This window comes from Hemiscyllium ocellatum, chromosome 19 (genome assembly GCF_020745735.1).
Source record: "Hemiscyllium ocellatum isolate sHemOce1 chromosome 19, sHemOce1.pat.X.cur, whole genome shotgun sequence".
Lineage (NCBI taxonomy): Eukaryota > Metazoa > Chordata > Chondrichthyes > Orectolobiformes > Hemiscylliidae > Hemiscyllium > Hemiscyllium ocellatum.
The window spans coordinates 17,244,732-17,270,554 of NC_083419.1; the positions used below are offsets into that span (position 1 = coordinate 17,244,732).

Consider the following 25,823-nt stretch of genomic DNA (forward strand, 5'->3'; position numbering starts at 1 on the left):
CCCTGGAGGTGGGGCTTCAGTTCAAGTTTATTACATTCCTGGAGGTGGGGCTTCAGTTCAAGGTTATTACATTCCGGGGGCGGGGCTTCAGTTCAATGTTGTCACATTCTAAGGGGCGGGGCTTCAGTTCAAGTTGCTACATTCCACAGGAGCGTGTCGACTGACAGCGGGCGGGATATATGAAGGCGGGGCCACACTGGTTGGGGCTATAACTGGAGATGGATTGCATTTTGGGGATAGGGGACTATAAATCTGAGCGGGGCGATAGTCGGGGGGTGGGGGAAGGTGGAAAGAGACTTGGGCTGGTGAGGTAAAGCAGGGTAGATCGTGTATAACAACAAAAGCGGAACTTGTTAGAAAAGCTCAGCAAATCTGGCAGCATCTGTGGAGGGAAATCAGAGTAAACGTTTCGGGTTCTTAGAATTGCTGCCGGATCTGCTGAGCTTTTCCAGCAAGTTCTGTTTTTGTTTCTGGCTTACAGCATCAACAGGTCTTTCGGATAGCGTAGGGGCGGAGCTCCAGTCTAGGGGGCGTGGCTACAGGCCAGGGGGTGGGGCTGCAGGCCAAACGCGGGGCTCCGGCCGCACTGTCAGGGGCGGGCAAGTGCTCCGGATGGGAAAAGAGTTGAAGGAGCGGGGCGTAGATAAATACTGGAACCGGGTTCAAGGCGGCCTCCGTGAAGGGTGCGGCGCTTTCAGGTACTGAGGGAGGGCTACAGGGAAACGTGTGTCCGAGTGTGTGGATGGGTTTGTGCGGGGCTGGGCCTGAGCGACAGGAATGAGAGCTGTGCCCCTCCACGGCCATAGGGGCGGGGCTACAGTGAGGGGGTGTGGCTGTTATTCCGTCACCAGAGGGGGCGGGGTTACAGTGAGGGGGTGTGGCTGTTCCGTCACCAGAGGGAGTGGGGTTACACTGGGGCGGGGCTACAGTGAGGGGGTGTGGCTGTTATTCCGTCACCAGAGGGAGCGGGGTTACACTGGGGCGGGGCTACAGTGAGGGAGTGTGGCTGTTATTCCGTCACCAGAGGGAGCGGGGTTACACTGGGGCGGGGCTACAGTGAGGGGGTGTGGCTGTTATTCCGTCACCAGAGGGAGCGGGGTTACACTGTGGGGCGGAGCTTACAGTGAGGGGGTGTGGCTGTTATTCCGTCACCAGAGGGAGCGGGGTTACACTGGGGCGGAGCTTACAGTGAGGGGGTGTGGCTGTTATTCCGTCACCAGAGGGAGCGGGGTTACACTGTGGGGCGGGGTTTTGATAATTGGATCCCCTGGAGGGCGGGGTTAAAGTGGGGGCGGGTTTCGGGATTGGCCTGTTCACCTCCCCGCAGAGTTGGGGGCGGAGAGAGGATGGGGCCCTCCCATTGGCCGGTTTCGGGAGAAGGTAGGGCCTGGAAGCCCGCTGCAGTGATGGGACGGGGCGGGTACATTAACAGCCTGCGACCTGGAAGCAGAGCCCTGGGGATCCGGGAGCGGCTGTTTGGTTGAAGGTTCACTTTTGAAACCCCAGAGTGGGCAAGGGGCAGCAGTGTCCACATAGTCATCCCTTGGGGAAGCTAATATGGAATCTGCAGCACCTCTCAAATCAGAGCATTGGAGAGATGTGTGAGGCAGCACTTAGGCCTCAGCTGGAGTAGTTGTGTTAGGATCAGGGAGAATGTGAGCTAGTGCTTCTCAAACCTCTTCCAAACAGTGTCAGTGAGACCTCTGAGAACGGGGCATAGTGGAGCATCTGTGTGGGAATAAAACAGGAAGTGGCTTTTACAATTACAACATTTAAAGATACAATTACAACATTTTAAAGACATCAAGATGAGTAGGTATGGTTTAGAGGGTTTTGGGCCAAGGGCTGGCAAATGGGGCTGGATCAGATTGGGATGTCTAATCCGGGCAGATGAGTTGGACTGAAGAGTTTTCTTCCGTGCTGTATGATTCCAGGAATCTAAATAGCATTGGTGGGCTATGACTCGGACATTATTGCAAGGATCTGTACTTGGAACACAGCTGTGATGGAGAATTGCAGACCAAAAGGAATATTTCAAATCTTGCGTAAGATACAAAGCTTATCAGAAATGTGCACTATGAGGAAGATGTAAAGCGATTTGGGGAGGATTTGCATAGATACAATTGGGCAAGAATGTGACAGTATATAATGTGGAAAAATGTCGAGGTTATCCACTTTGGTAGGAAGAACAGATACAGAGTTTTTTATTGGTTAAAAGTTGGAAAGTGTAGATGTAGGATGGGGTATTTGGGTGTCCTTGCAAAATAAATCAATGAAGGCTAACACGCAGATGCAGTAAGTTATTGAGAAGGCTAATGGAACATTAATTTTTATCACAAGAGGTTTTGACTACAGCGTTAGTGAAGACTTGCTTCAATTGTATGGGAGCTGAAAATGTGTTGCTGGAAAAGCACAGCAGGTCGGGCAGCATCCAAGGAGCAGGAGAATCGACGTTTCGGGCATGAGCCCTTCTTCAGGAATGAGGAAAGTGTGTCCAGCAGACTAAGTTAAAAGGTAGGGAGGAGGTACTTAGGGGAGGAGTGTTGTAAGGTGAGGGTGATAGGCTGGAGTGGGGGTGGGGGCGGAGAGGTCAGGAAGAAGATTGTAGGTTAGGAAGGCGGTGCTGACTTCGAGGTATTTGACTGAGACAAAGTGAGGGGAAGGGAAATGAGGAAACTGGAGGAATCTGAGTTCATCCCTTGTGGTTAGAGGGTTCCTAGGCAGAGGATGAGGCACTCTTCCTCCAGCCGTCGTGTTGCTATGGTCTGGTGAAGGAGAAGTCCAAGGACCTGCATGTCCTTGGTGGAGTGGAAGTGGGAGGGGGAGTTGAAGTGTTGAGCCACGGGGTGGTTGTGTTGGTTGGTCCAGGTGTTCCAGAAGTGTTCTCTGAAACGTTCCGCAAATAGGCAGCCTGTCTCCCCAATATAGAGGAGGCCACATCGGGTGCAGCGGATGCAGTAAATGATGTGTGTGAAGGTGCAGGTGAATTTGTGGCAGATATGGAAGGATTCCTTGGGGCCTTGGAGGGAAGTAAGGGGGGAGATGTGGGCGCAAGTTTTGCATTTCTTGTGGTTGCAGGGGAAGATGCCAGGAGTGGAGGTTGGGTTGGTGGGGGGTGCGGACCTGACGATGGAGTCACGGAGGGAGTGGTCTTTTCAGAACGCTGATAGGGGAGGGGAGGGAAATATATCTCTGGTGGTGGGGTCCGTTTGGAGGTGGTGGCAATGACGACAGATGATACGATGTATATGGAGGTTGGTGGGGTGGTAGGTGAGGACCAGTGGGGTTCTGTCCTGGTGGCGATTGGAGCGGTGGGGTTCAAGGGCGGAGGAGCAGGAAGTGGAGGAGATGCGGTGGAGGGCATCGTCGATCATGTCTGGGGGGAAATTGCGGTCTTTGAAGAAGGAGACCATTTGGGTTGTATGGTATTGAAACTGGTCCTCCTGGGAGTAGATGCGGCAGAGACAAAGGAATTGGGAATATGGGATGGCGTTTTTATAGGGGGCAGGGTGGGAGGAGGTGTAGTCTAGGTAGCTGTGGGAGTCGGTCGGTTTATAGTAAATGTTCGTGTTGATTCGGTCGTCCGAGATAGAAATGGAAAGGTCTAGGAAGGGGAGGGAGGAGCCTGAGACGGTCCAGGTAAATTTGAGGTCGGGGTGGCAGGTGTTAGTAAAGTGGATGGACTGTTCAACCTCCTCGTAGGAGCACGAGGCAGCACCGATACAGTCATCGATGTAGCAGAGGAAAAGGTGGGGGGTGGTGCCAGTGTAGCTGCGGAAGATGGACTGTTCCACATATCCTACGAAGAGGCAGGCATAGCTGGGGCCCATGCGGGTGCCCATGGCAACTCCTTTGGTTTGGAGGAAATGGGAGGATTGGCAAGAGAAGTTGAATGGGAGCTTGGTTAGACCATACCTTGAGTATTGTACGTTTTGATTTCCTTTTTTGTTTCAGGGAAGATATTACTCTTAGTGAGTGCAACAAAGGATTACTAAACTTATGTCCAGGGATGGTGGGACTGTCCAATGAAGAGAGAGAGAGAGGGCAAACTGGAACTGTATTCTCTAGAATTTCAAAGAATGAAAGGTGATCTCATTGAAAACTACAAAGTACTTAAAGCGATAGGGTAAATGCAGATAAGATATTTCCACTGTTTGGTGAGTCTAGAATCAGGGGCGCAATTTAACAATAAGGGGGATGTCATTAATGACGTTTTTTTCAACTCTGAGGGTTATGAATCTTTGAGCTTCCAAAACACTGTGGACCACAGAATTTAGAATATATTCATAAATTAAAGTTAAAAAATGTTTGAATATCAGAGGCATAAAAGGTTATGGCGACAGTGCATTCATATGTAGATCAGTCAAGATCGTATTAAATGGGGTAGAGCAAGCTCAATGGGTTGAATGGCCTACTCTTGATCCTATATTATATGTTAGAATTCCTCAACAGTCATCATTCCATGGACCTCACAGCCCCACTTTGGATCTTGACCCCTACTTTCAGAAGCTCTAAGTTGAAGGCTTCAGAAAGAACGCTGAAAGGATTCATAAGACAGTTCCAGGTGTGAGAAACTTCAGTTATGAAGATAGACAGAAGAGGTTGGCACTGTTTTCCTTGCAGAAGAGAGGTTAAGGGGAGTTTTGACAGATATTCTAAGCCATGAGCAATTTGGACAGAATAAATAAAGGGAACCTGTTTCCACAGGTTGGAAGGATTGTGAACAAGAGGGTTACAGATTGAAAACATTGCTTAAGAAGCAGTAAAAACACAAGGAAACAATTTGCAGACGGCAAGAATCATTCCAGGATCTGGAATACACAACCTGAGAACATGGTGGGGACAGGTCCAACTCTGGCTTTCAAAATAGAATAATATAACTACCTGAAGGAAAAGAAAGTGTGGTGTTGACAGAGAGAGGAGAGGGACTAACTGGGGTGCTCTTGCTGAGAGCTGGCAGAGGCTGGATAGGCCGAATAGTTTCTTTAAGTGCTATAACCATTCTCGAATCACCTTATATTGGTGCCCTCTGGTTGCCAGCCCTTCTGTCATTGGCAATGTTCTCTGTATTTACTCTATCAAAACTAATCATTATTTTAAACACTTCAAATGTGCTGTCATAACTTGTGCGGTCATAGCTTTCACTGTTAGCTTTCCTTCAGTCCAAGGTGATATGGAAATGTTCAGATCCAGATCTCTCTAGAAGATGTTTCGATTAGGATTGTTATACAGTGGACGGTGTGGAGAACATTGGTTTCCTTCAGTCCTATGCAGCCAAGGAATGTACAGAGGCTGCCTTCAGTTCACAGCCTCCAGTGCACAGCGAAAGGAAAACAGACAGGCTGTGGAGAGTCTGAAGCAGCTGTCAGTGGACGTCGCGAGGATTCGTCAGCTGAAAAACTGGGTCTTGCTTGTGAACGAGGTTTATGTCTATGAAACTGTCAGCATTTTAAAGGAAATAGGAGTTGAGGGGAAGAAGGTAGCCCTCATTTTGGAACGATATCCTGAGGCCATCCTCTGCAAGCCAGCAGAAATCAGAGCCCAGCAGGAGTTATGGGGCAGATTGTGTACTAATCAGAAGGAACTGGCAAGAATTATTGAGCGCTTCCCAGAATCATTCTTTACAATAAAAAACCACAAGAATCAACAGGACAATATCAAATATTTCCAAGCATTAAACATGAATAACAGGATCATCAGTCGCTTGCTGGTCAGTTCTCCCCAGACTTTCTGTACTGGTGTGGATCAGAACAGGGCTGTGATTGAGAATTTACAGCAGACCTACCTTCAGCTGGGTGGTAAACAGGCTGACATGAGGATCTGGTTAATGAAACTGCTGAGCCAAAATCCTTTCATTTTGTTGAAACCTCCAAACTTGGTGTGTGAAAACTTGACCTTTCTGCGATCCTTAGGCTTCAGCAGTGCTGAACTCCTAAAGCTCATCTCCAAGCTCAAAGGGTTGATAGCCGAGCTATCCCCCAGTACTATGGAGAAAAGCAGTGCATTCTGTCGACAGTCATTGCAGTGCACTGATGAGGGATTGAAGAGCATCTTCACGAGCTGCCCGGCCTTACTGTACTTCTCGGCTCCCATATTGGAGGAGCGCCTCACTGCCATTTTGCGGGAAGGGTTTTCAGTGGAGCAGGTCAGAGCGAGCCCTACCGTTCTCGAGCTGTCTCCACAGATTGTGCACCGTCGCATAAAGAGGCTGGTCTCTTTAGGGTATGATGTGAAAAGAGACAGCCTGGAACTGCTCACAGGAACCAAGAAGGATTTTGAAGTCAGTTGTGGGAAGATGAACTGGAGGAAAGAGAGACCCTTGTTTAACCCAGTGGCTCACTTGAGCATTGAGGACTAAACGGCCAGTAAGTACCAGGGTGTGTCAACCCAAGATGTGCCCTGAAGCTGGAACATAGGAGCAGGTATGTAGGATGTTCAGCCCTGGAGCCTGCTGTAGCATTCAGTAACATCACAGCTATTCTGATTGTGGCCTCAATAACATTTTCCTGACTGCCCCGACTCTCTTGTCTACCAGTCTCTCTTTGCGATGTTGCGGTTCGTATTGTATTTAGGTTTTGCACATGCTGAATATGAGATTTCAGCCAGAGACAGATTGGAGTATTTAAAATGATTGGCTGATTCAATTTGGGCAACTAGGGAAAAGAGTAATGTATTCACCTAAAAGGTCAGGGAAATCTGAAATTCTGCATACAGCTCCCCAACTCAGAAAATATAAAACAAAACAAAACGTTGGCCACGTGCAAATAGGTGCAGATCAGTCATGGTCTAATTGAGGAGTGAAACAGGAGGCCATTTGATATCTCAAAACTGTTATGTGCCAGTTGTTAATAATTTTTCATAAATAAATCCATCAAGCTCATGGTTACTTTTCCTGTCAGTCTTCTTACAAGAAGGAATAGATATGGATATTCATTGCAAGATCTGATTCTGCCAGTGGACAACACTTTCTGAACAATCCAGAGTGTATCATTAGCTACATTAACAACTCATTCCAATTGAGCCTGTGGCTCAGTGATGTTTAATAAAAGTGATACGCTTTCATAGGAAGGGGCCCGTGCACTACAAAAAAAAGGAATATAGTCAATCCTTTTTTTTGAGTTACTCACAAGCCCGAGTCCTACCATGACACCCAAATCTCCCTTACCCTTTAGAATTCTGAGGTCATTCTCTGTTTAAATAATAGTGCTTTGTACACTGTACAAAGTGATAACTTTATATATGCCCACATTATTCTCCATCAGCCAGATTTTTGCCCACTCACTCAACATATGTACATCTACAACCTCCTTACATCTTCCTCACATCATACCTTCTGACTTGTCTTGGTGTCAATGATTGGTTTCAATAATCTTGGAAAATTAATGTAACAAAACTTGCTTTGATTAAATGACCATCTTGGAATTTGTTGAAATTCCTGTTAATTTGTGTACTGTCTTTCTGATAGTTCCAGCTGTGCCAAATATTGAATTTAGTTTCAAATCCCACAAATATTCTCTGGGGAACCAAAGTCCATCTCTGTGTTGACCGACAACACTGCCCTAGCTGTGAACATGGCAAAGTAGAAGGAGCAAACAGTGTTCTAGTTCTATGAGAGGTTCCTGAGAGTGTAATACTGAGCTATTGATCGGTTGAAAGTTTGGACTGCTGCCAAGATCATCTTTAAATTATTGAGAACATGATTGCAGTGCACCATGTCATTGTTTGGATGCATTCCTATCGTCGTCGTTTAACCATTAACTTGAGCTAGACGCATCCCGATAACATGCTCTTCATGCCTCCTCTTAAGACTTCGCTGTTTTTCTCTCAACTCTTGGCCAAAATGTATCCCTTAACCAACATGAAACAGATGATTTGGTCACCTATATCATTGCTAGGTGTATATTACAACAGTGACTACATTTACTTCATTGGCTTTAAAGCACTTTTGAGTGTCCCGAGAAGATCTGCTAGGGAAGTGTAACATTTCTTTCATTAAAAAAAGTTTGAGCAGGAATAGGGCATCTGTCCCTTCAAGCATGCTCACTATTCAATAAGATCATAGTTGGAGCTGCAGTGTTCACTTTCACAATTCTGCCGAAGACCTAAAGAAACTACAGAGAGTTGTGAATGCAGCCCAGTCCATCACAAAAAAAAACACGTTTCTTCCACTGACTCCGTCTATACTTACCACTGCCTCGGGAAAGCAGCCAACATAATCAAATACCCCTCTCATCCCAGTTATACTCCCTTCCACCTGGTTCCATTGGGCAGAAGATACAAAAGTTTGAAAAAAAGTACCAACAGATTTATATCCCCCTCACTACTGCCATACCCATATTCCTCAGTATCCATGTTGTGTGTGTAGGTGCAAGACACAGTGGAATCCTCTGTTTATATTGGTCAGCCAGGTCTTCCTGATTAAAGTTGAGAGTGGGGTGCTGGAAAAGCACAGCAGGTCAGGCAGAATCGACGTTTTGGGCAAGAGCCCTCCATCAGGAATAAGACTTGTGAGCCAAGAGGATGGAGAGATAAATGGGAGGGGGTTGGGGCTGGGGGAAAAGTAGCTGAGAGTGTGATATGTAGACAGAGGTGAGGGTAATGGTGATAGTTTGGAGTGGATAGTTGGGAAGGAAGATGGACAGGTCATGAGGGCGGTGCCAAGTTGGAAGGTTGGAACTGGGATAAGGTAAGGGGGAGGGGGAATGAAGAAACTGGTGAAATCCACATTGATGCCGTGTAGTTGGAAGGTCCCAAGGCAGAAGATGAGGTGTTCTTTGGGTGTCAGGTAGTTAGGGAGTGGCGATGGAGGAGGCCCAGGACCTGCATGTCCTCGGCAGAGTGGGAGCAGGGAGTTGAAGTGTTTGGCTACAGGACAGTGGGGTTGGTTGGTGCAGGTGTCCTGGAGATGTGTCCCAGGTTAACAACCCCAATCAAGAATCTTGTAATCAAGAAGATCCACCTGTTTCCAATCACTACACACACAAAGTTTAATATTGAGATTTATTCTTTACAAACCTTTTGAAAGACTTGGAATTTATATTTGATGCCATTTTCCTCTTGGATGTCACTTGGAACTCCAGGAAACCTAAACACAAAAGTATACATGAAAAGCCATGGACCTCTATGAACATAATCAGCAACACTGATGATCACTTCCTGTAAACCACAAGGCAAATAATGAGGGAATGAAATGGTATCAGGGCAAACAAGAACATAGAATTCAGGCAGCAATTAGATTAGCCATGATCTTATCCAATGATCTATTCTGCTCCTAATCTACATGTTCTTAGCTGTATTCCAGTATTTTTCTGAACTAATTACCATAGACTCTTCCGCTATCAAAAAGGCAGATCTTAAAGGAATCTTTTGAAGGTCAGAGATTTGAAGGAATTTTAGGGTAGAATCTCAGAGTGTGGAGACAAGATGGCTGAACTCCCTTTTCACTGAAAGTAAATGGGAGGAAGGAGAGGGGAGAAAGGCCTCTGAAAATGGAGGTACTTTGAACAGGAATTCCATGCAATGGAGAATACCTTTGATATGGTGGTGGGAACTCAAAGATGGTGAGAGAGCCCATTTAGCCCAATCATCCACAGAAACCTTCCCTGGGGATTTTTCCAAGGCTTTCCTTGATCAACCGTAATCTTGGCAGAAGATTTGTGGAAGCCCTTTGACAGCATGTATCTGGGCTTTGCATCAAAGTTCTCACAGCCAAATGGGAGGAGACCGCAGGAAATTCTCAATATAATGACCACCAGCCCCACATGGGACCTAAGCACATCTTAACATAAGCCTAATACCTGCCTTATCTTGAATGTGTACCTGTGTTCCATTATCCTACTAGCTGAACCTGCCCTTGTGAGGATTAACCTTCACTATGAGAGACCTGCCTCAATTATATCCATGAGCCAAATTATTTACTCTCTCCTCTTCCCTCCATCTTTGACAGAGGAACTAATCTCACTTTCCCAGTCTCTCCCAACCCCAGAAAGTAAGTTTTCAAAGTATTCCCGAAGACCCAACTGTGATAGTTAATTGAGGGGCTGCCAGTGAAACTACTGTACGGAATATCCTTCAACAAATAGGGAATGTGCCTTGATCAGTCCACTCGCATTTGAGACAGTGTTGTCCTGACTCGTCCATCAATCTCTTTCAGCCTCTCCTACAGGTAGTTCCAAATCATTCATTCTTTGTGAATCATCATCTGCATTCTGGAAAAACAGCCTTAGCATCAATGCCTTTAGTTCTCGTATACCCTGGGACAGCCTGTGAGAGACTGATCCACGAAGACTGAAGGATGATTCTGAGGGATTTCAGTAGGTGAGCCAACAGAGTGATAATGTTGTGATTCAACACATTAAAATGTCAAAAACGAAAACAGAAGTTGCTGGGAAAGCTCAGCAGATCTGACAGCATCTGTGAAGAGAAATCAGAATTGACATTTTGGGTCCAGCAATCCTTCCTCAGAGATCATTAAATGGCAGCTAACCTCAATCCCCACCCATTCCAGTTTTTAAATTCCCAAGACAACCCCCCACTGACCCTCCCTCTCATGTTGAAACCACCTCCTTCTGCTAGTTCTCACAGACTCCCCACTCACAGTGACCAGAATCTACCTACACCCCCCCCCCCCCCCCATCCCATCATAACCCCTACCCCCAGATCTTCATTTCTGAAGATCTGGTGACCCCTGACCTGGAACATTTCTGCTAAAACAAAGATTTTGATGCTCACTCATCAAGCAGCTTAAACATGTCCCAGTCGAACTTTGGGAAGAAAGTGTCACAGTTGAATTCAGCCATGACGTGTGTGAGGTAGATCCGATCACAGTTTGGATGCTTCATGGCCTCCTGTGAACAGAAAGAGAAAATTGATTAGTGGCTTTGCAACCTTTTTATTCTTTCCTGAAACATGGGCTAAATTTTTGTTGGCCATCCCTAATTACCCTTGAATCGAGAGGATCGCCAGCCCCTTTCAGAGGGCAGTTAAGAGTCAACCACATTGCTGGGGAGTCACACATAGACCAGTCCAAACAACGGCAGCAAGTTTCCTTCCCTAAAAGGTATTGGTGTACTAGTCAGACTAGCTTTTAATTCCAGCTCTATTCATGGATTTCAGATGTCACCTCCTGTTGTGGAAAGATTTGTACCCTTGTCTCCAGGGCGTTAGCCTGGGCTTCAGCATTACCGGATCAGTGAAACTGCTACTACATCATCATATCCCCTAACAGCACAGGATCTTTTAAAGGGCCTTTACAATGGTTACTGTAACATATATAAAGAGAGCTTCCTTCACCTGGAGCAAATTACTCAATGACATGTTGAGTAATTCCTGATTATACAGCAGGAAACAATTGCTCACGATAGCACAACACTACACAACGTAAAAGATCAACTTCAAACCAGCTCCACCTGTTTGCCTGGGACGATTGGGCACAGGTTTATATTGCAGGGAATTATTAGGACCAGGTTAATGATCTTAATTTGTTTTGGATTCCAGTTAGAGATTGCAGGGACCACATACTCCTGCGATGAAAACTATAGGCAGGTAAATGTAAAGAATGGGGTAGGTAGGATTGATTGGAAAACTACAATACATTCTGACTCCAATGGAAGGAGCGTACCATCTTTCTCTTGTCCCACTACTCTATGGGCCACACATTTAATTGTTTTACCCAATTCTCAATAAGGTCAATTGTATGCTTTCACTAGATTTAAAATAAGGGAATTCATCAACCATGTTTCTTCAATCAACTCAAAATTATTGATGAATCAAAAAACAAATCATATTCAGTGAAGTTGCAAAAACTGGATAACCCAGTTTGTAATGTGAAATTACAAACGATTAAATATTCCCTTCACAAACACACACAACCAGTAAAGGAACAGAATGATTTCTCTATGCAGAGTCATTTGGCCAATATGTCTTAGTTCTTGAAGTTAAAAGGATAAGATGTGGAGTATTTAGATGTTGTATGAGAAGGTGGATAGGGTTTCTTTCATTGCACCTCAAGGAGACAGCCCTGTCTAGTTTCAGTCTCCCTACCTAAGAAAGAGCATGCAGAGGGAGTGCAATAACGATTCATTTTCTGCTATGTGGTGATTATCCAAAAAGAAGAGATTGAGTAGATGCAGCTGTATTCATTAAAACTCAGAGAAGCGATCACATTGAAACTTCTGAAATTCTTAAGGAGTTTACCACATGTCAGCATATTCAAAATCTATCAACATTGTCCTTGCAGTTCGTAGTAATTTCAAGTTTTCTGGGGTCTGCAAATTTTGAAATGATTCCCTTTACTCAAGCCTAGATTTATTCAATACAAGAAGTTCACAGTTTTGTAGAACAAAAAGAGGGCAGTTGTATGTAAATAGACCAGCTTATCATCAGAGTTTACACGTTTCTCCAGGGTGCGGAGAAAGCACTGGTTTCCGTGCAAATCCCATATAACATGATGGTGTCATCACCCCAAAGAGCAGGAGGGCAACTAAGCTGCAGAACTCTGACACAACTCGATGTGATAAACACTGACTAATATTTCAAACACTTTTCACAGCTTTACCTCAAAGGGTTTGACGCCACCTATAACCCATATAGTTTCAATCTCTTCACTTAGAGGTGGCTCTGAAGCAAGTTGAATAGCACTGGGCAGATCCCGGCAGAGATAGTCTGCATTCTCAGGCACTGAACTGATCAAGAAAAAAGTCAAAGTCACTCATGTTCCTGGATACATATATAAAACTTCTAAATTTAAATCACTGTCGAGCATTCACCTGCTCTAAAATAAATGCCACATAGGATTTTGCTGTCAGTATTCATTTCTTTGATCAATGAACAAAGAATTAAGTAGAAGATGCTTTAGTCTCAGAAGCTCTGGAGAATTAAAGGCTTTTTTTTCTTTCAATTAGCAAGGAGATATAAGCTGGTTTTATTTTTGAAAGTAATGTTCGTAATCAAAACAAAACTTTGCTCTCAGAGGAGGTGAGTTACTGAAGCTCATCAGGACAGATGCAAAAATATCAAATTTCAAAGGTAGAACAATTTATATGGCATGAGAAAGGATGCTGATTGAGAATTTTGAGTATCGCCAATAAATTCTTTTGGAATGTGTTTTATCCTCTATAGTTTAGGTTCTTCCTAGACAGCATCCAAATTCAATTGTTCAATATGCAGGCTGTCTGAGCTCGTACAGTATCATCGGTTAGGGGCAACCTCTGGTTCCAAGTTGGCATTTGCTGATGATGAGTCGGCCAATCCAATCCAATGGACTGCCTCGATCGATCAGAGCAGCTCCATCTTCAGCAGACCTCTTAAATAGATTTGATCTTTCATAAAATAAAGAGTTGCCTGTCCATCATTGCGGAGGGAAAGCCCCAGTACCAGGTGGTTCACCACACATTATGGAAGGGAGAGTGAATATGTAAAACCTTGTTGGTGCCAGGACCAGGCAGGTTTTGGCCTCACTGGGATGCGGCTTGACATCCACTAACCCCTCGCCCCACCTTACAAATCTGCCAACAGCATTTGGTTAAAAACAAATACGTTGGAGATAGTTCAGAGACATTTACTAGGCTAATACTTGGAATGGGGCACATTGACTATGAGGAAATATTGGGCAGACGTTGGAGAGATAGAGGCAACTTGACTGAAACATACAAAATCCTGAACGGTCTTGACAGGGTGGATGTAGAGAAGATGTGGAAGAATTTTAGAACTAAGGGTCACTGTTTAAAAACCTGTTTGAGAGAGAGAGATTAGGTAAGATTTTTGCCTCAGGGGGTCATGACACTTTGGAGCTCTCTCCCTGAAAAGCTGGTTGAAGCAAAGACCTTGAATAGTTTTAAGAAAGAGGTTGATAGATTCTTGATAAGCAAGAGACTTAAAGATTATTGGGAGAAGGAATACAGATTTGAAGTTACGATCAGATCAGGCGTGACGGTATTGAATGGCAAAGCAGTCTGATGGGTCCAAATAGTCTATTCCTGCACCTTATCCATATGTTCGTAAATGAACCAGCTGCTGGTTAAACATTGCCAGCCCTCCGTACCTGCAAACAAGATCTACTAGCAATAGCAACACATCGACCAATTTACATAGAGCTATCCTTTCCAACTTTTGTCCCAGTTCTCCCTTCAAGTTTCCCTCACTATGGGACTGGGGAGAGCCTGCCCAATGGGTAGAGTTCATCTCATTCAAAACCTATCCTTGTAGGACTGCAATTGGGGCCATAATAACGTCAGACTCCCTGATAGTTCAGAATGCTAGCTGAACATGGGAGGCAATCCTGTGTATGAGGGTAATCCCTGATACAGAGCAGTTCACCCATTAGTTAAGTCCATGTTAAATGTCAATTTCTTGGGATTGTCCTCTGAATGGCAGCCAATTTAGGAAGATAAAGTTTGGTTATTATATCAAAAGGTGATGACAGTCTGACCCATAGCCCCAATTTTCATCATTTTGCATCTTAAAAATGGCTCCTATTTTGCACTTGGAATTTAGGGCCAGACATCCAGTGGATGTCCAAGAGCTTTGACAAGGAAAGAAAAGTTAGTAATGGGCTGTTGTGTTACTACTGAGGAGAAAGTAGGTAACATTTTAACCAATTAACAATACAATCCTTTAAGAACATAGCTTGCTAGCTTTTCAGGGCTCACACTTCACCTTTGGACTTCCCAGGAAAGAGAATGAAGATTGGATCCTTGCCTCGTACAACTTACCACAATGTTCTGCTTAAAACAACACAATAGCAGTTTGGCAAAGATAAACTGTCCTTGATGGCACTCCCTTTACCACAGATGATGAGGTTCTTCTTGCCTGAAATTGAAATAATGTAAAATGACATCCACACTCTACATTTCAATCAAGTCAACAGTTTAATTTAGAATGACAGAAAGATCACAGAACCTTCATTCAGCTCATCATGTTTATACAAACTCCCTCCAACACAACTAGTCCTACACCCTACCATTACCTGCCCTGCAATTTCTCTCCCTTCAGGAGTTACTTCAATCATCTTTTGAAAGCCATCACATCATCTTCCTTCACCAAACTCTCAGGCAATGCATTCCAGACTTTAATCGCTTGTTTGTACAAACATTTTTTCTCATGTGTCCCCTTGCTTCTTCTGCCACTCAGGCGGCACGGTGGCACAGTGGTTAGCACTGCTGCCTCACAGCGCCAGAGACCCGGGTTCAATTCCCGACTCAGGCAACTGACTGTGTGGAGTTTGCACATTCTCCCCGTGTCTGCGTGGGTTTCCTCCGGGTACTCCGGTTTCCTCCCACAGTCCAAAGATGTGCGGGTCAGGTGAATTGGCCATGCTAAATTGCCCGTAATGTTAGGTAAGGGGTAAATGTAGGGGTATGGGTGGGTTGCGCTTTGGCGGGTCGGTGTGGACTTGTTGGGCTGAAGGGCCTGTTTCCACACTGTAAGTCTAATCTAATCTTAACTCAGTGCCCTCTGATTCTCAATCCTCCAGCCAATGGGAGCATTTGTTTTCTATCTGCTCCGTCTAGACCCCTCATGATTAAGACTACAAGACCACAAGATGGAGGAGTAGAAATTGACCAATCAGTCCATTCAGACTTCTCTGCCATTCACATGAGATCTCGAGCAGTCTGCTAATCCTCAACTCCACTTGCTTGCCTTATTCTCATTACACTTTATTTCCTTTCTGATTAAGAACCTGTCAATTTCAGCCTTGAATATACTTTAATGATCCAATCTTGACAGCTTTCTGTGGCAAATGAACATGTCGATTAAATTGCCTCTCACCTTTCTTTGAGATGCACAGCCCCAAGATTCTCCAATCTATCCACTTGAGTCTTTCATTCCTGGAGACACTCTTCTGTGTCCTCTCTGAAACCTTTACAACCTTCCTGAAGTGTGATTCCCAAAATTGGACACAATACCCCAGTTGAGGCATAAACAAGAGTTTTATAAAGGTTCCCCATAATCTGTTTACTTTTACACACTGTGTCCCTATTTATGAAGTGCAGGATGCTATAGACATTACTAATTGCCCTGCTTTCCTCAATGATTTAATGCCCATAGTCCAGTTGTTAATTGGTTTGAGGTGTTCCTACTTGTCATCTCAGCCTATCAACCCTGCTGTAGAATCTGCACCTAACAACCCCACCACTATGTAGCTGACTACTTCGACTCCCCCTCCCACTCCACCAAGGCCGTACAAGTCCTGGGCCTCCTCCACTGCCAAATCCAAGCCACCCAATGCCTGGAAGAAGAGGATTTCAAGACCCTCCAACCACATGGGATCAATGTTGATTTCACCAGTTTCCTCATCTCTCCTCCCCCCACCTCATCAGAGATCCAAACCTCCAACTTGGCACCATGCTCTTGAACTGTCCATCTTCCTTCTCACCCATCTGCTCCACCTTCCCCTCTGACCTATCACTATCACCCCCCCACCTGCATCTACCTGTTGCCTTCCCAGCTACCATCCCCTCATCCCTGCCCTCCTATTTATCTCTCAGCCCCCCCTTGGCCCCCACCCCACTCCCCACATTCCTGATGAAAGGAATATGCCCGAAACATGACTCTCCTGCTCCTTGAATGCTGCCTGACCTGCTATGCTTTTCCAGCGCCCATATGTTTTGACTCTCCTCTCTCTGCTGTAGAATAGCCTATTACTACCCTTCTGTTCCTCATCAAAGTTCTGGAAAACAATGGCACTTCCTGAATCCCCGGCTGCTGTTCTAAACTCCAAGTGTATTGTAGCAGCTATTTCAGAGGAAGTTTGGATTAAAGTTGGAGAAAATAGGTCAGATGGTCATCACCCTTTTGATGTGTTAATAACTTTTGACCACTACCTTCTAGAAAAGGACAAGGGCAGCAAACACATTGGAACACTAACACCACCTGCAAGTTCCCCTCCAAGCCACTCATCATCCTGACTTGGAATTATATCTCCATTCCTTCAATGTCACTGACTCAAAATTCTGGAACTCCCTCCTAATCAGCATTGTGGGCGTCCCTCTACACCAAGTCCTTTAGCAGTTGAAGTAGACAGCTCACTGCCACCTTCTCAAGAGTCAAGTGGATGTTCTGGTCCAGCCAGTGAAGGCTACAATTCCTCAATGAATTAGAAAAAACATTTTACCTTCTCAGTTTGGAGAGGAGTCTAAAAATGTCGAAGCTTAGTATGAACTCAAACAATGGGTGAATGTCTTCAGGGATAATCCTGTGCTCTGACACCCGTTTTAGAATTGTATCCTTTGTTTTATGTTTCCTTTCCTTGTTCCTCCTTTCATAAGGAGTCATTGCATTCCTCTGTATTAAATTTCATCTTCCACATGTCCTCTCATTCCACTATCTGGTCTCTGCCTTCTTGAACTCTATCAGTATCCTGCTCATGGGTTCTCAATGCTTCCAAATTTTGTGTCACCTGCAAATCATGAAATTACATCTTGTACACACAAATCTAGGTTATTAATATAGATCAGCACGTCAGTGGACCTAATACCTATTCCTGGGGATCCCCACTATAAGCATTCCTCTTATCCAAAACAGTCTTTCCTTTACACAACGTTGTATCCATGCTGCCAACCATTATTCCACAGGTCCACTTTGTTGATACACAGCACTATCAAATGCTTTTTGGAAATGCAGATACAAAACAATCACAATCACATCAACTTCATTATCCTCATCAGTCCTTCCAGTTAATTGTAAAACTCAATCAAATTAGTTCAACACATTTTACCCTTACCAAACCTTTGCTGGGTTTCCTTAATTAATTCACATTCGTCCGAGGGATGGTGAGTTTGTTCACTACTAAAAACTTTATACACTAACTTGCCAGCAGTTGCTGGATTTATCCTTACACCTTTTTGTGGGAGGCGGTTGTGTATTCATCATGTAGCAATCCAGAGGTGAATACTCTGAGGATAAAGGTTCGATTTTCACCATGGCTTGTGGCAGAAAATAAATTCAGTAAATCTAAAATTTAAAAGTGGCTGGTGATTGTCATAAAAGCCTATCTGGCTCACTAAGGCCCCTCAGGGAATAAAATCCAAATTCAATCTGATCTACAGGGAGTTTGAACTCACAGAAATTCCTGCATTATGAAGGATTCTCCTTCACAGCTTTTCCCCTTGCCTGAGGTGTGATGACCCTCATATTAAATCACCACCAGTCATCTCTCTCTCTCTCTCTCTCTCTAATGAAAGAGTAAGACTATGGTGACTTTACCTTTGAGTAACTAGCCTCCTATGGTAGTTGCCGCATGGTCATTGGCCAAGAGTATTCAGACAAGTGATTGCCGGAGTAAGTGACCTGTCCCTTGAAACAAAATAAAACGACAAGTCAGCAGGGGCAGAGAGTAGTTCTCTTGGGCAACCCTTGGTGGTGGTGGTGGTCCTTATCAGGGAGCTGAAAAATGTGTTGCTGGAAAAGCGGAGCAGGTCAGGCAGCATCTAAGGAGCAGGAGAATTAACGTTTTGGGCATAAGCCCTGCCTTGTCCAGACAGAAGATTGTCCAGTAGTGGAGAAGGCAACCCAGGGAAGAGTTCCTAACATTTCAGCCAGAAAACAGGATGCTGCCTTCAAAACTTTCATGAAACCAACACGTTCTATGCCAACAGTCTGTTTGTCCTCTGGTATCAATGAACCATTGATAATTATCTTGGTCATATACTTTGACTAATCAGTGGCATGATGGCTCAGTGGTTAGCAGAGCTGCCTCACTTCATTGAGTGTCTGTGCGGAGTTTGCATGTACTCTCCGTGTCTGGTTTCCACCAGGTGCTCTGGTTTCCTCTCACAATCCAAAGATGTGTAATGTAGGTGGATTGGCCATGTTAAATTGCCGATATGTTCAGGGATGTGCAGGCTAGGTGATCAGCCATATGAAGTGCAGGGTTACATGGATAGGGCAGGGGGATGGATTGGTGTGGATCTGCTGGGTCAAATGGTCTCTTTCTATACTGTATGAATTCTATGATATTCTGTGATAGTTAATGCATTCTATCTAAACAAACTCAATAAACTATCCGAAAACTGCTTACAAATGGCCAGCTGTCTATATTAGGTAACTGTGACCATGAAAATCTCAAATTCAACAGTACTTCCTCATGAATAACTTTGTGGTCCCTAATCAGTTCCATCCTCCTTTCAACTGCTTTTTCAATATTTATATTTATCGTTTGGATTCTTTTTCATTTTAGCTGACAGTCCCCTTTTCTACCTGCTCTTTGTCTATTTCTTATTTTTCATTGCCCGTTGAACTTACAGCATTCAGCCTGATTCTCACTGTTATTATCAACTTGGTATATATCACATACATCTTCTTTTGTGTTTTGTATGACTCTCTCTCTCTCTCGCTGAGGGAGCTCTGGTTTTATTTACCCTTTCTAGCCACATTGTGGGAATGTATTTAGTGTGGCACAGTGGTTAGCACAGCTGCCTCACAGGGTCATGGACCCAGATTCAATTCCACCTAGGGTGACTGTTTGCGTGGAGTTTGCAAGTTCTGTCTGTATCTGTGTGGATTTCCTCCCAACAATCCAAAGATGAGTTGGACCAAAGGTTCTGTTTCCATGCTGTACATCTCTTTGACTCTGTGTGCAGGCTAGGTGGATTGGCCATACTAAATTGCCCTTGGTGTCTGGTTAGGTAGGTTAGCAATGGGAAAATGCAAGGTTACAGGGTAGGGTGGGATGCTCTTTTGAGGGTCAGTGTGGATTCAATGAGCTGAATGGTCTGCTTCCACACTGTAAGGATTCTATGATATATCATTGCTAGACCTGAATGATCTCCTCCCTTTTTTAAGAGGCAGCTCGTTGTTCCAAATCCATTTTGCTTGTCATCTTTGATCCCATGGAACAAATAAGAAAAAGCCATTCTAGAACATTCTCAACAGTCTGAGAGATGATGATTCAAAGATGTTAAATAATTTGCATCATGAAACTGAATGTTACTTTTACATTAGATTACAGTGTAGAAAGAGGCCCTTTGGCCCAACAAATTAACACTGACCCTCCAAAGAGCAACTCACCCAGACCCATTCCCCTACATTTACCCCTTCACCCAACACTACAGGCAATTTAGCATGGCCAGTTCACCTAACCTGCACATTTTTGGACTGTGGGAGGAAACCGGAGCACCCAGAGGAAACCCAAGCAGACAGGTGCCTGAGGCGGGAATTGAACCCGGGTCTCTGGCACTGTGAGGCAGCAGTGCTAACCACTGTGCCAGCGTGCTGCCCAGTTTGTAAAGTTGCTGAACTGGTTACCTGGTTTGTTTATAGAATGAACTGTCAGAGCAAGTGGTAGATGCAGGTACAGTTACAACATTTAAAAGACATTTGGACAGGTACATGAATAGGACAGGTTTGGATGGATATGGACCAATACAGGCAAATGGGGCTAGTTTAGTTTGGGAAACCTGGTGAGCATGGATGAGTTAGACCAAAGGATTTATTTCCATGCTGTCCATCTCTAACAACTATGAATCTAGAAGAAGTTGTCAGCATTCACCAATTCTCTAATGTCAGACACCAGCTGGGAATATTTCACCTGCAGTTTCTATCCTTCAGCTCAGCTTTGTTTACTGGGGGAAATTATTTTTATTCCAAACTAATTAAACTATCACTTGTACAAGGAATAAATAAGGAATAAGGAGTCTCGGCATGTATCGTCACATACCTGGTTCAGAGACAGTAGTTATCTTCGAAAGAAAGTAATTAAGTTCATTCCTGCAGAACAGAATCCACAATATAATGAACACTCATGATAGAATGGACAGGATCTTAAACCCATTGAAGATAATCTCGGGTCAGAACAATCTCTGGGTCTTGATCCCACACTTGCAATCTGCATATCTCCAGCATGACTTTATAGTTCCCCAATCAGCCCCTTTGAGCCTTAAATATTTACACTGGCTAACCTGGTGAAACCTAGTTAGTACAAAAAATTCCTATCAAAACAACATCATTGGGAATGGCAGCAATTCGTGGCAACAGTTTACCAGGTTGAGACACCCATGAACTGCCAGTGATGTTAGACCCATGTATATTTTTAGAACAAAGACTAGAAAATGGAAGTTTCAGATAATGTCTGGGATATGGGGTGTTTACTACATGACTTTGGAACTTTTGGGTCAAAAGTACAACTCTGTTTTGGTTCACTTACCATTTACAAAAAGTTGAGTACTTTGGAAAAACAGAAATGTTCAGAGAGACAAGATAAATTCTGAAATTATTGGAAGAATCATGAGTTGAAGGTTGCCTAGCAACAGGTTTGGACTGTTTGTTCCTGTCTTGCCATAGACTGGGGAGGAGTGTAGTTGAAAGGAGACTGTCAAGAGAAGCTGAAAAAAACTCTCACAATTGTGGAGAGGTTTTTAAGGAAGCAGGGCTTCCCTTTTGCTCTGTGAGAAAAGGGAAACACTCATTGGGCTCTGAAAATTGACCTCCTAACTCAATAAAAAGACTAGCTCTAATTGATCAGCTACTTGAAAGGAAGATCTTCCATTGGCCTATCTTGTCAACAGAAACCAAAAGAATTGTAGTCATCTCATTCCACCCTTAATTCACAGGATTCTTTTTTGCACAACTTTACCCATCCATAACATCTCTGTGGAGGTGTGTACCCTATCTATACTAATGTGTGCATGTTTAGATTTAATTGAGGATGTAATTTAAGTTACATAACAGTAGTCATTAATTGCTTTTGCCATTTTTATACAGCAAGTTTGTTTATAATAAATAAGTTTTCATGTTTACTGATAAACCCTGGTGGGAGACTCTGCTTTTATCCTTCATAACACTAAAAGTAAAGCAATGCAACCATCTTAGTGATTTAATAAGACATTTACACTATGTAATGTTTCATGGAATAGTGGGGCTTGATTACTAGTGCACTCTTCCCATCAGTACTTAACAATAACTTCAGACTAGCATCATGCTAGGAAGAACAAGACACTGACAATGAAGGAAGCAACTAACAATGACATGGTAGCTCAGTGGTTAGTACTGCTGTCTCTCAGTGCGAGACACCTGGGTTTGATTCCAGCCTTAGGTGACTGTCTGTGTGGAGCACATTCTTCCCATGTCTATGTAGATTTCCTCCAGGTGCTTTGGTTTCCTCCCACAATCCAAAGGTGTTCAAGTTTGGTGAATTGGCCATTGTGTTCAGGGATGTGTAGGTTAGGTGCATTAGTCAGGGTTACATGTAAAGTAATATGATAGGAGAATGAGTTTGGGTGGGATACTCTTCGGAGGGTCAGTGTAGACTTGTTGGGCCAAAGGGCCAATTCCCATACTGTAGGGATTCTATGTATGTTAAAAACTGGTTTTAAACTGAACACTGACAACATGATCCAAACATTGGGAAGACATCAGATATGATACTTGATATAGCATTTAAACAAATTCATTTCCAGCACTCTGAAAATATGATCTTCAGGATACACTTATTTCCAACAGCATGATGGTGAATGTTAGTAACATTTAATTCTGCCCAGCCACAGGGGAGGGGAGTTTGCAAGGTTTTCAATAGGTCACTCAGGACAGTTTATGAGTCACTGAAGAGACATGCTAGCATTACAGGCAAGAAATGTGATTGGAGAGAGAGAGAGAGAAAACAGACTCTATGTTAAGAATGCTGCAGTGAGCTGTATTTGCGGACAATTGAACCATATGGATTCTGTGTGGGGGATTCAATGAGGAGTTAACAGCAGGGTTTTTTTTACAAAAAAAGGCAATCATTCAAAGGATGTAGGTGTCTCTGGCTAGGCCAGCATTTATTGCCCATCGCTAATTACCCAAAGCACAGTTAAAAGTTAACCACATTGCTGTGGCTTTGAAGTGACACGTAACCAGAGCAGGTAAGGGCAGTCAGTGCCGTTCCTCAAACAGGTATTAACGAACCAGATGGGTTTTGGAAACCAGTTAGTTGGCTCTGTGCTGTTAGAAATTGTCCTAGGAATCAGTAGGCAGCTAAGTCTTGGAGTCCAAATTCAGAAGAGGTCTAAGAGAACTAAAATAAAATGAGAATGTTGTTGACTCTGTATATGGGGAAACTAATGAAGGGGTTGAAAGAGGAATGTGAACATTAATACTTCAGGGCATTGGAGGGAGTTGGAATTGAAAAGCTCACAATGAGACAAGTTTGAAGTTCAGGAGAAAACCGAGGGTTAGGACCAACTCAGTGATGTTATCTGTTGACGAAAAGCTGGAGTTACATTATGAATGAACAGTAAAGTACAGAATTAGAGTGCAGAGGAGTGTAAACCCAGGAAAGGAGACCAGACTGAGAACAGTCATCAAGGCAATCCATGACAGAACACCTAATGAGACTAGCAGATTGGGAAAAATGAAAAATTGTGATCCCTTATGAAGTTTAATGAGATTTGGTGATTCAATTCTGTTATTAGTTTGAGGGGTAGGTAGTTGCTAAGACAAAATGTCACCAACACATTTGACGTGGGGTGTTGGCTCACAGTCTAACACCCCCATATTTACCACGTTAATTCTGGCTGTTATAAACAAGTTGTTCATGTATTATTGTTTTGTTGGTATCAAAGTTTATTGTTGTTTGTTTAAAACTGTGGAACGTGTGACTTGTTCTCACATGTTAGTGGTCCCTAACAAGATAACATAAATTGGGCAATCTGGACTGGGATCATAATAGATAGCAACACGTGTATACAGTACTGTCGCCAGATTCTGTTTGAGTTGAGAATGTATTTGGTCCAAGCCCTGACACCCTCGCAGTATTACCATCAAATTCACTTTGGTGGGAACAGTTAGAGTGTTGACAGTGAAGGAGTAAAAGTGCAACTTTATCAGAAAAAAGGTTTACAACCAATCATGCAGAGAACAGTTTTAAGAAAAGTGCACAGACTTTACATAGGTCATGCTGCTGGTCAGACCAGTTTTGGAATACTATGTTCAATTCTGGTCTCCCTGCTATAGGAAGGATGTTGTTAAACTTGAAAAGGTTCAGAAAAGACTTACAAGGATGTTGACAGTGTTGGAGAGTTTGAGCTATAGGGAGAGGCTGAATAGACTGGGACTATTTTCCCTCAAGTGTCAGAAGCTGAGGTGACCATATAAAATCATGAGGGGCATAGATAAAGTGAATAGCCAAAGTCTTTTCTCAAGGGTTGTGGAGTCCAAAATGAGAGGGCATAAGTTTAGAGAGTGAGGGGGGAAAGATTTAAAAAGAGACCCAAGTACCAACTTTTTCACGCAGAGGGTGGTGCAGGTGTGGAATGGCAGCTAGTGGAAGTGGTGGAGGCCGGTACAATTACAACATTTAAAAGGCATCTGGATGGGTATACGAATAAGAAGGGTTTAGAGGGATAGGAACCAAATGTTGGCAAATGAGACTAGATCAGTTTAGGATATCGCGTTGGCACAGAAGAGTTGGACCAAAGGGTCTGTTTCCCTGCTGTGCAGCTCTATGGCTCTTCTTAAGGCAGTAAAATAGCATTACATGTGTTTCTTTCAAGATAAAGTGCCAACATTTGATAACATTAACAGTCGCATCAAAGACTATTACATTCCAATGCAAAGAGAGAATGAGTTCAAGCTTTAATCTGCAAAGTCCAAATTCCTCATTCTGATTGATGATTCCCCTCCCGGGAGGCCACAGTGGGGTTAATATTAAAGCTCATTATGGGACGTAAAATTTCTTTAACATTTCCAGAAAACATTATCTACTCTGACAATTCCCTCCATATCCAATTCTAAAAGCCCATGAAACACGTCTCTTCCCCCTCCCTCCCTCCCCCACTCCCACTGTATGGATGCAGTGGAGATATAGAATAACAGTATCAGAACATTTAGGTTGGTTGTAGCAATGAAAACTCACGGTAGGAGCCAGGGCAAGTTTCCAGAAATGCCAATCCCCATGTTACGATCAGCTGCCGCAATTAAATGCAAAGGTTTGTGATCCATTCTGATCTCACGGGCGAGAAAACTGGACACCGAGTCAGGGTATGCCTGCCCGGACCAGAGAATCAGCAAGTGCAGAGTCTAACTACGCTTCACTGAAAGCTGCAGCTCGACCCAAAAATTGCGTGAATCATTGTTTTCTTCCGCAGAGAGGGTGTGGTCTTGATTGTCACGTCTACTTTTCCGTTTCACTTTAAAACGCCCGGAAAGTTGAACGTGGATAATTGGGATATAAATCTGGTCCCTGCCAAAGACCCTGCCTTGGCAGCAATCTGATTCAGACATGTTAATGACACCTTGAGGGTAGGTAAGACTTAAAGCTGGATCTTCTGGACCAGAGATAAGGACGCTGCCACTACGCCACAAAACCCTTAAAATGCGATGAGATTGACTTGTTGCGAGTGTGTTAACGCTTTATTGTAGAATCAGATCAGTTAAGATTACTGCGCAAGATCGTTTTTTTTAAAGCAACCCGTTTGGAAGATGAAAGGTAGCATGAAACCAGGATTTCCTTTTTAATAGGCCGTCACTTTCATCCACTATGAAACGTCAAATCTTTCCAGGGTGGTAAAATCGTATCAATTTTTCTAAAGCCTGTTTATCCTTGTTATGATATCCATGCGATCATCTACTTCACTATAGGCAATTTAAGTTGAAAGCGAAGGATATTAAGGCCTGAATTTTCAGTATGGGGAAGAGTTTTAGTGAAATAAACATGTTTATTCGGTTTCTCTCTCCATAGGTTCTGCCAGACCTGTTTCTTGAGAAAGCTCTGAACTTATTCCAAATTATCTGGTTTCCAGATAGTGGAGATGTACAGTATGTTAGAAGTCCCATTGAGTATAGTCTAAGAAGTGCTGACTATGTGGGAACTGCTCAGGAAGCTGAAACCTACCGAGCAATTACGGAGC

At 43.8% G+C, this 25,823-nt stretch overlaps 2 protein-coding genes across 8 annotated transcripts; one reads left to right on the top strand and one right to left on the bottom strand.

Moving 5' to 3' along the window:
• Positions 1-553: 553 nt before the first annotated feature.
• mterf2 (mitochondrial transcription termination factor 2) lies at positions 554-7,407 on the top strand. 7 transcript variants are annotated; one of them, XM_060839706.1, is made up of 3 exons: positions 554-698; positions 2,341-2,514; positions 5,163-7,407. In XM_060839706.1, the coding sequence occupies exon 3, from the start codon at positions 5,207-5,209 to the stop codon at positions 6,356-6,358; it is 1,152 nt and encodes a 383-aa protein (XP_060695689.1). In that variant the 5' UTR covers positions 554-698; positions 2,341-2,514; positions 5,163-5,206; the 3' UTR covers positions 6,359-7,407. The 7 variants fall into 7 exon arrangements, with proteins under 7 accessions (XP_060695689.1, XP_060695686.1, XP_060695688.1 ...); XM_060839705.1 differs by lacking the exon at positions 554-698 and adding an exon at positions 1,456-1,816 and having other exon boundaries at positions 1,935-2,514; XM_060839703.1 differs by lacking the exon at positions 2,341-2,514.
• A 1,579-nt stretch (positions 7,408-8,986) lies between these two features.
• Positions 8,987-25,051, bottom strand: zgc:153031. Its single transcript, XM_060839711.1, has 6 exons — positions 24,830-25,051; positions 20,657-20,706; positions 14,712-14,808; positions 12,557-12,683; positions 10,732-10,847; positions 8,987-9,085 (listed from the first exon to the last, which is right to left on the bottom strand). The coding sequence occupies exons 1-6, from the start codon at positions 24,913-24,915 to the stop codon at positions 9,001-9,003; spliced, it is 561 nt and encodes a 186-aa protein (XP_060695694.1). The 5' UTR covers positions 24,916-25,051; the 3' UTR covers positions 8,987-9,000.
• Between the last annotated feature and the right edge of the window lie 772 nt (positions 25,052-25,823).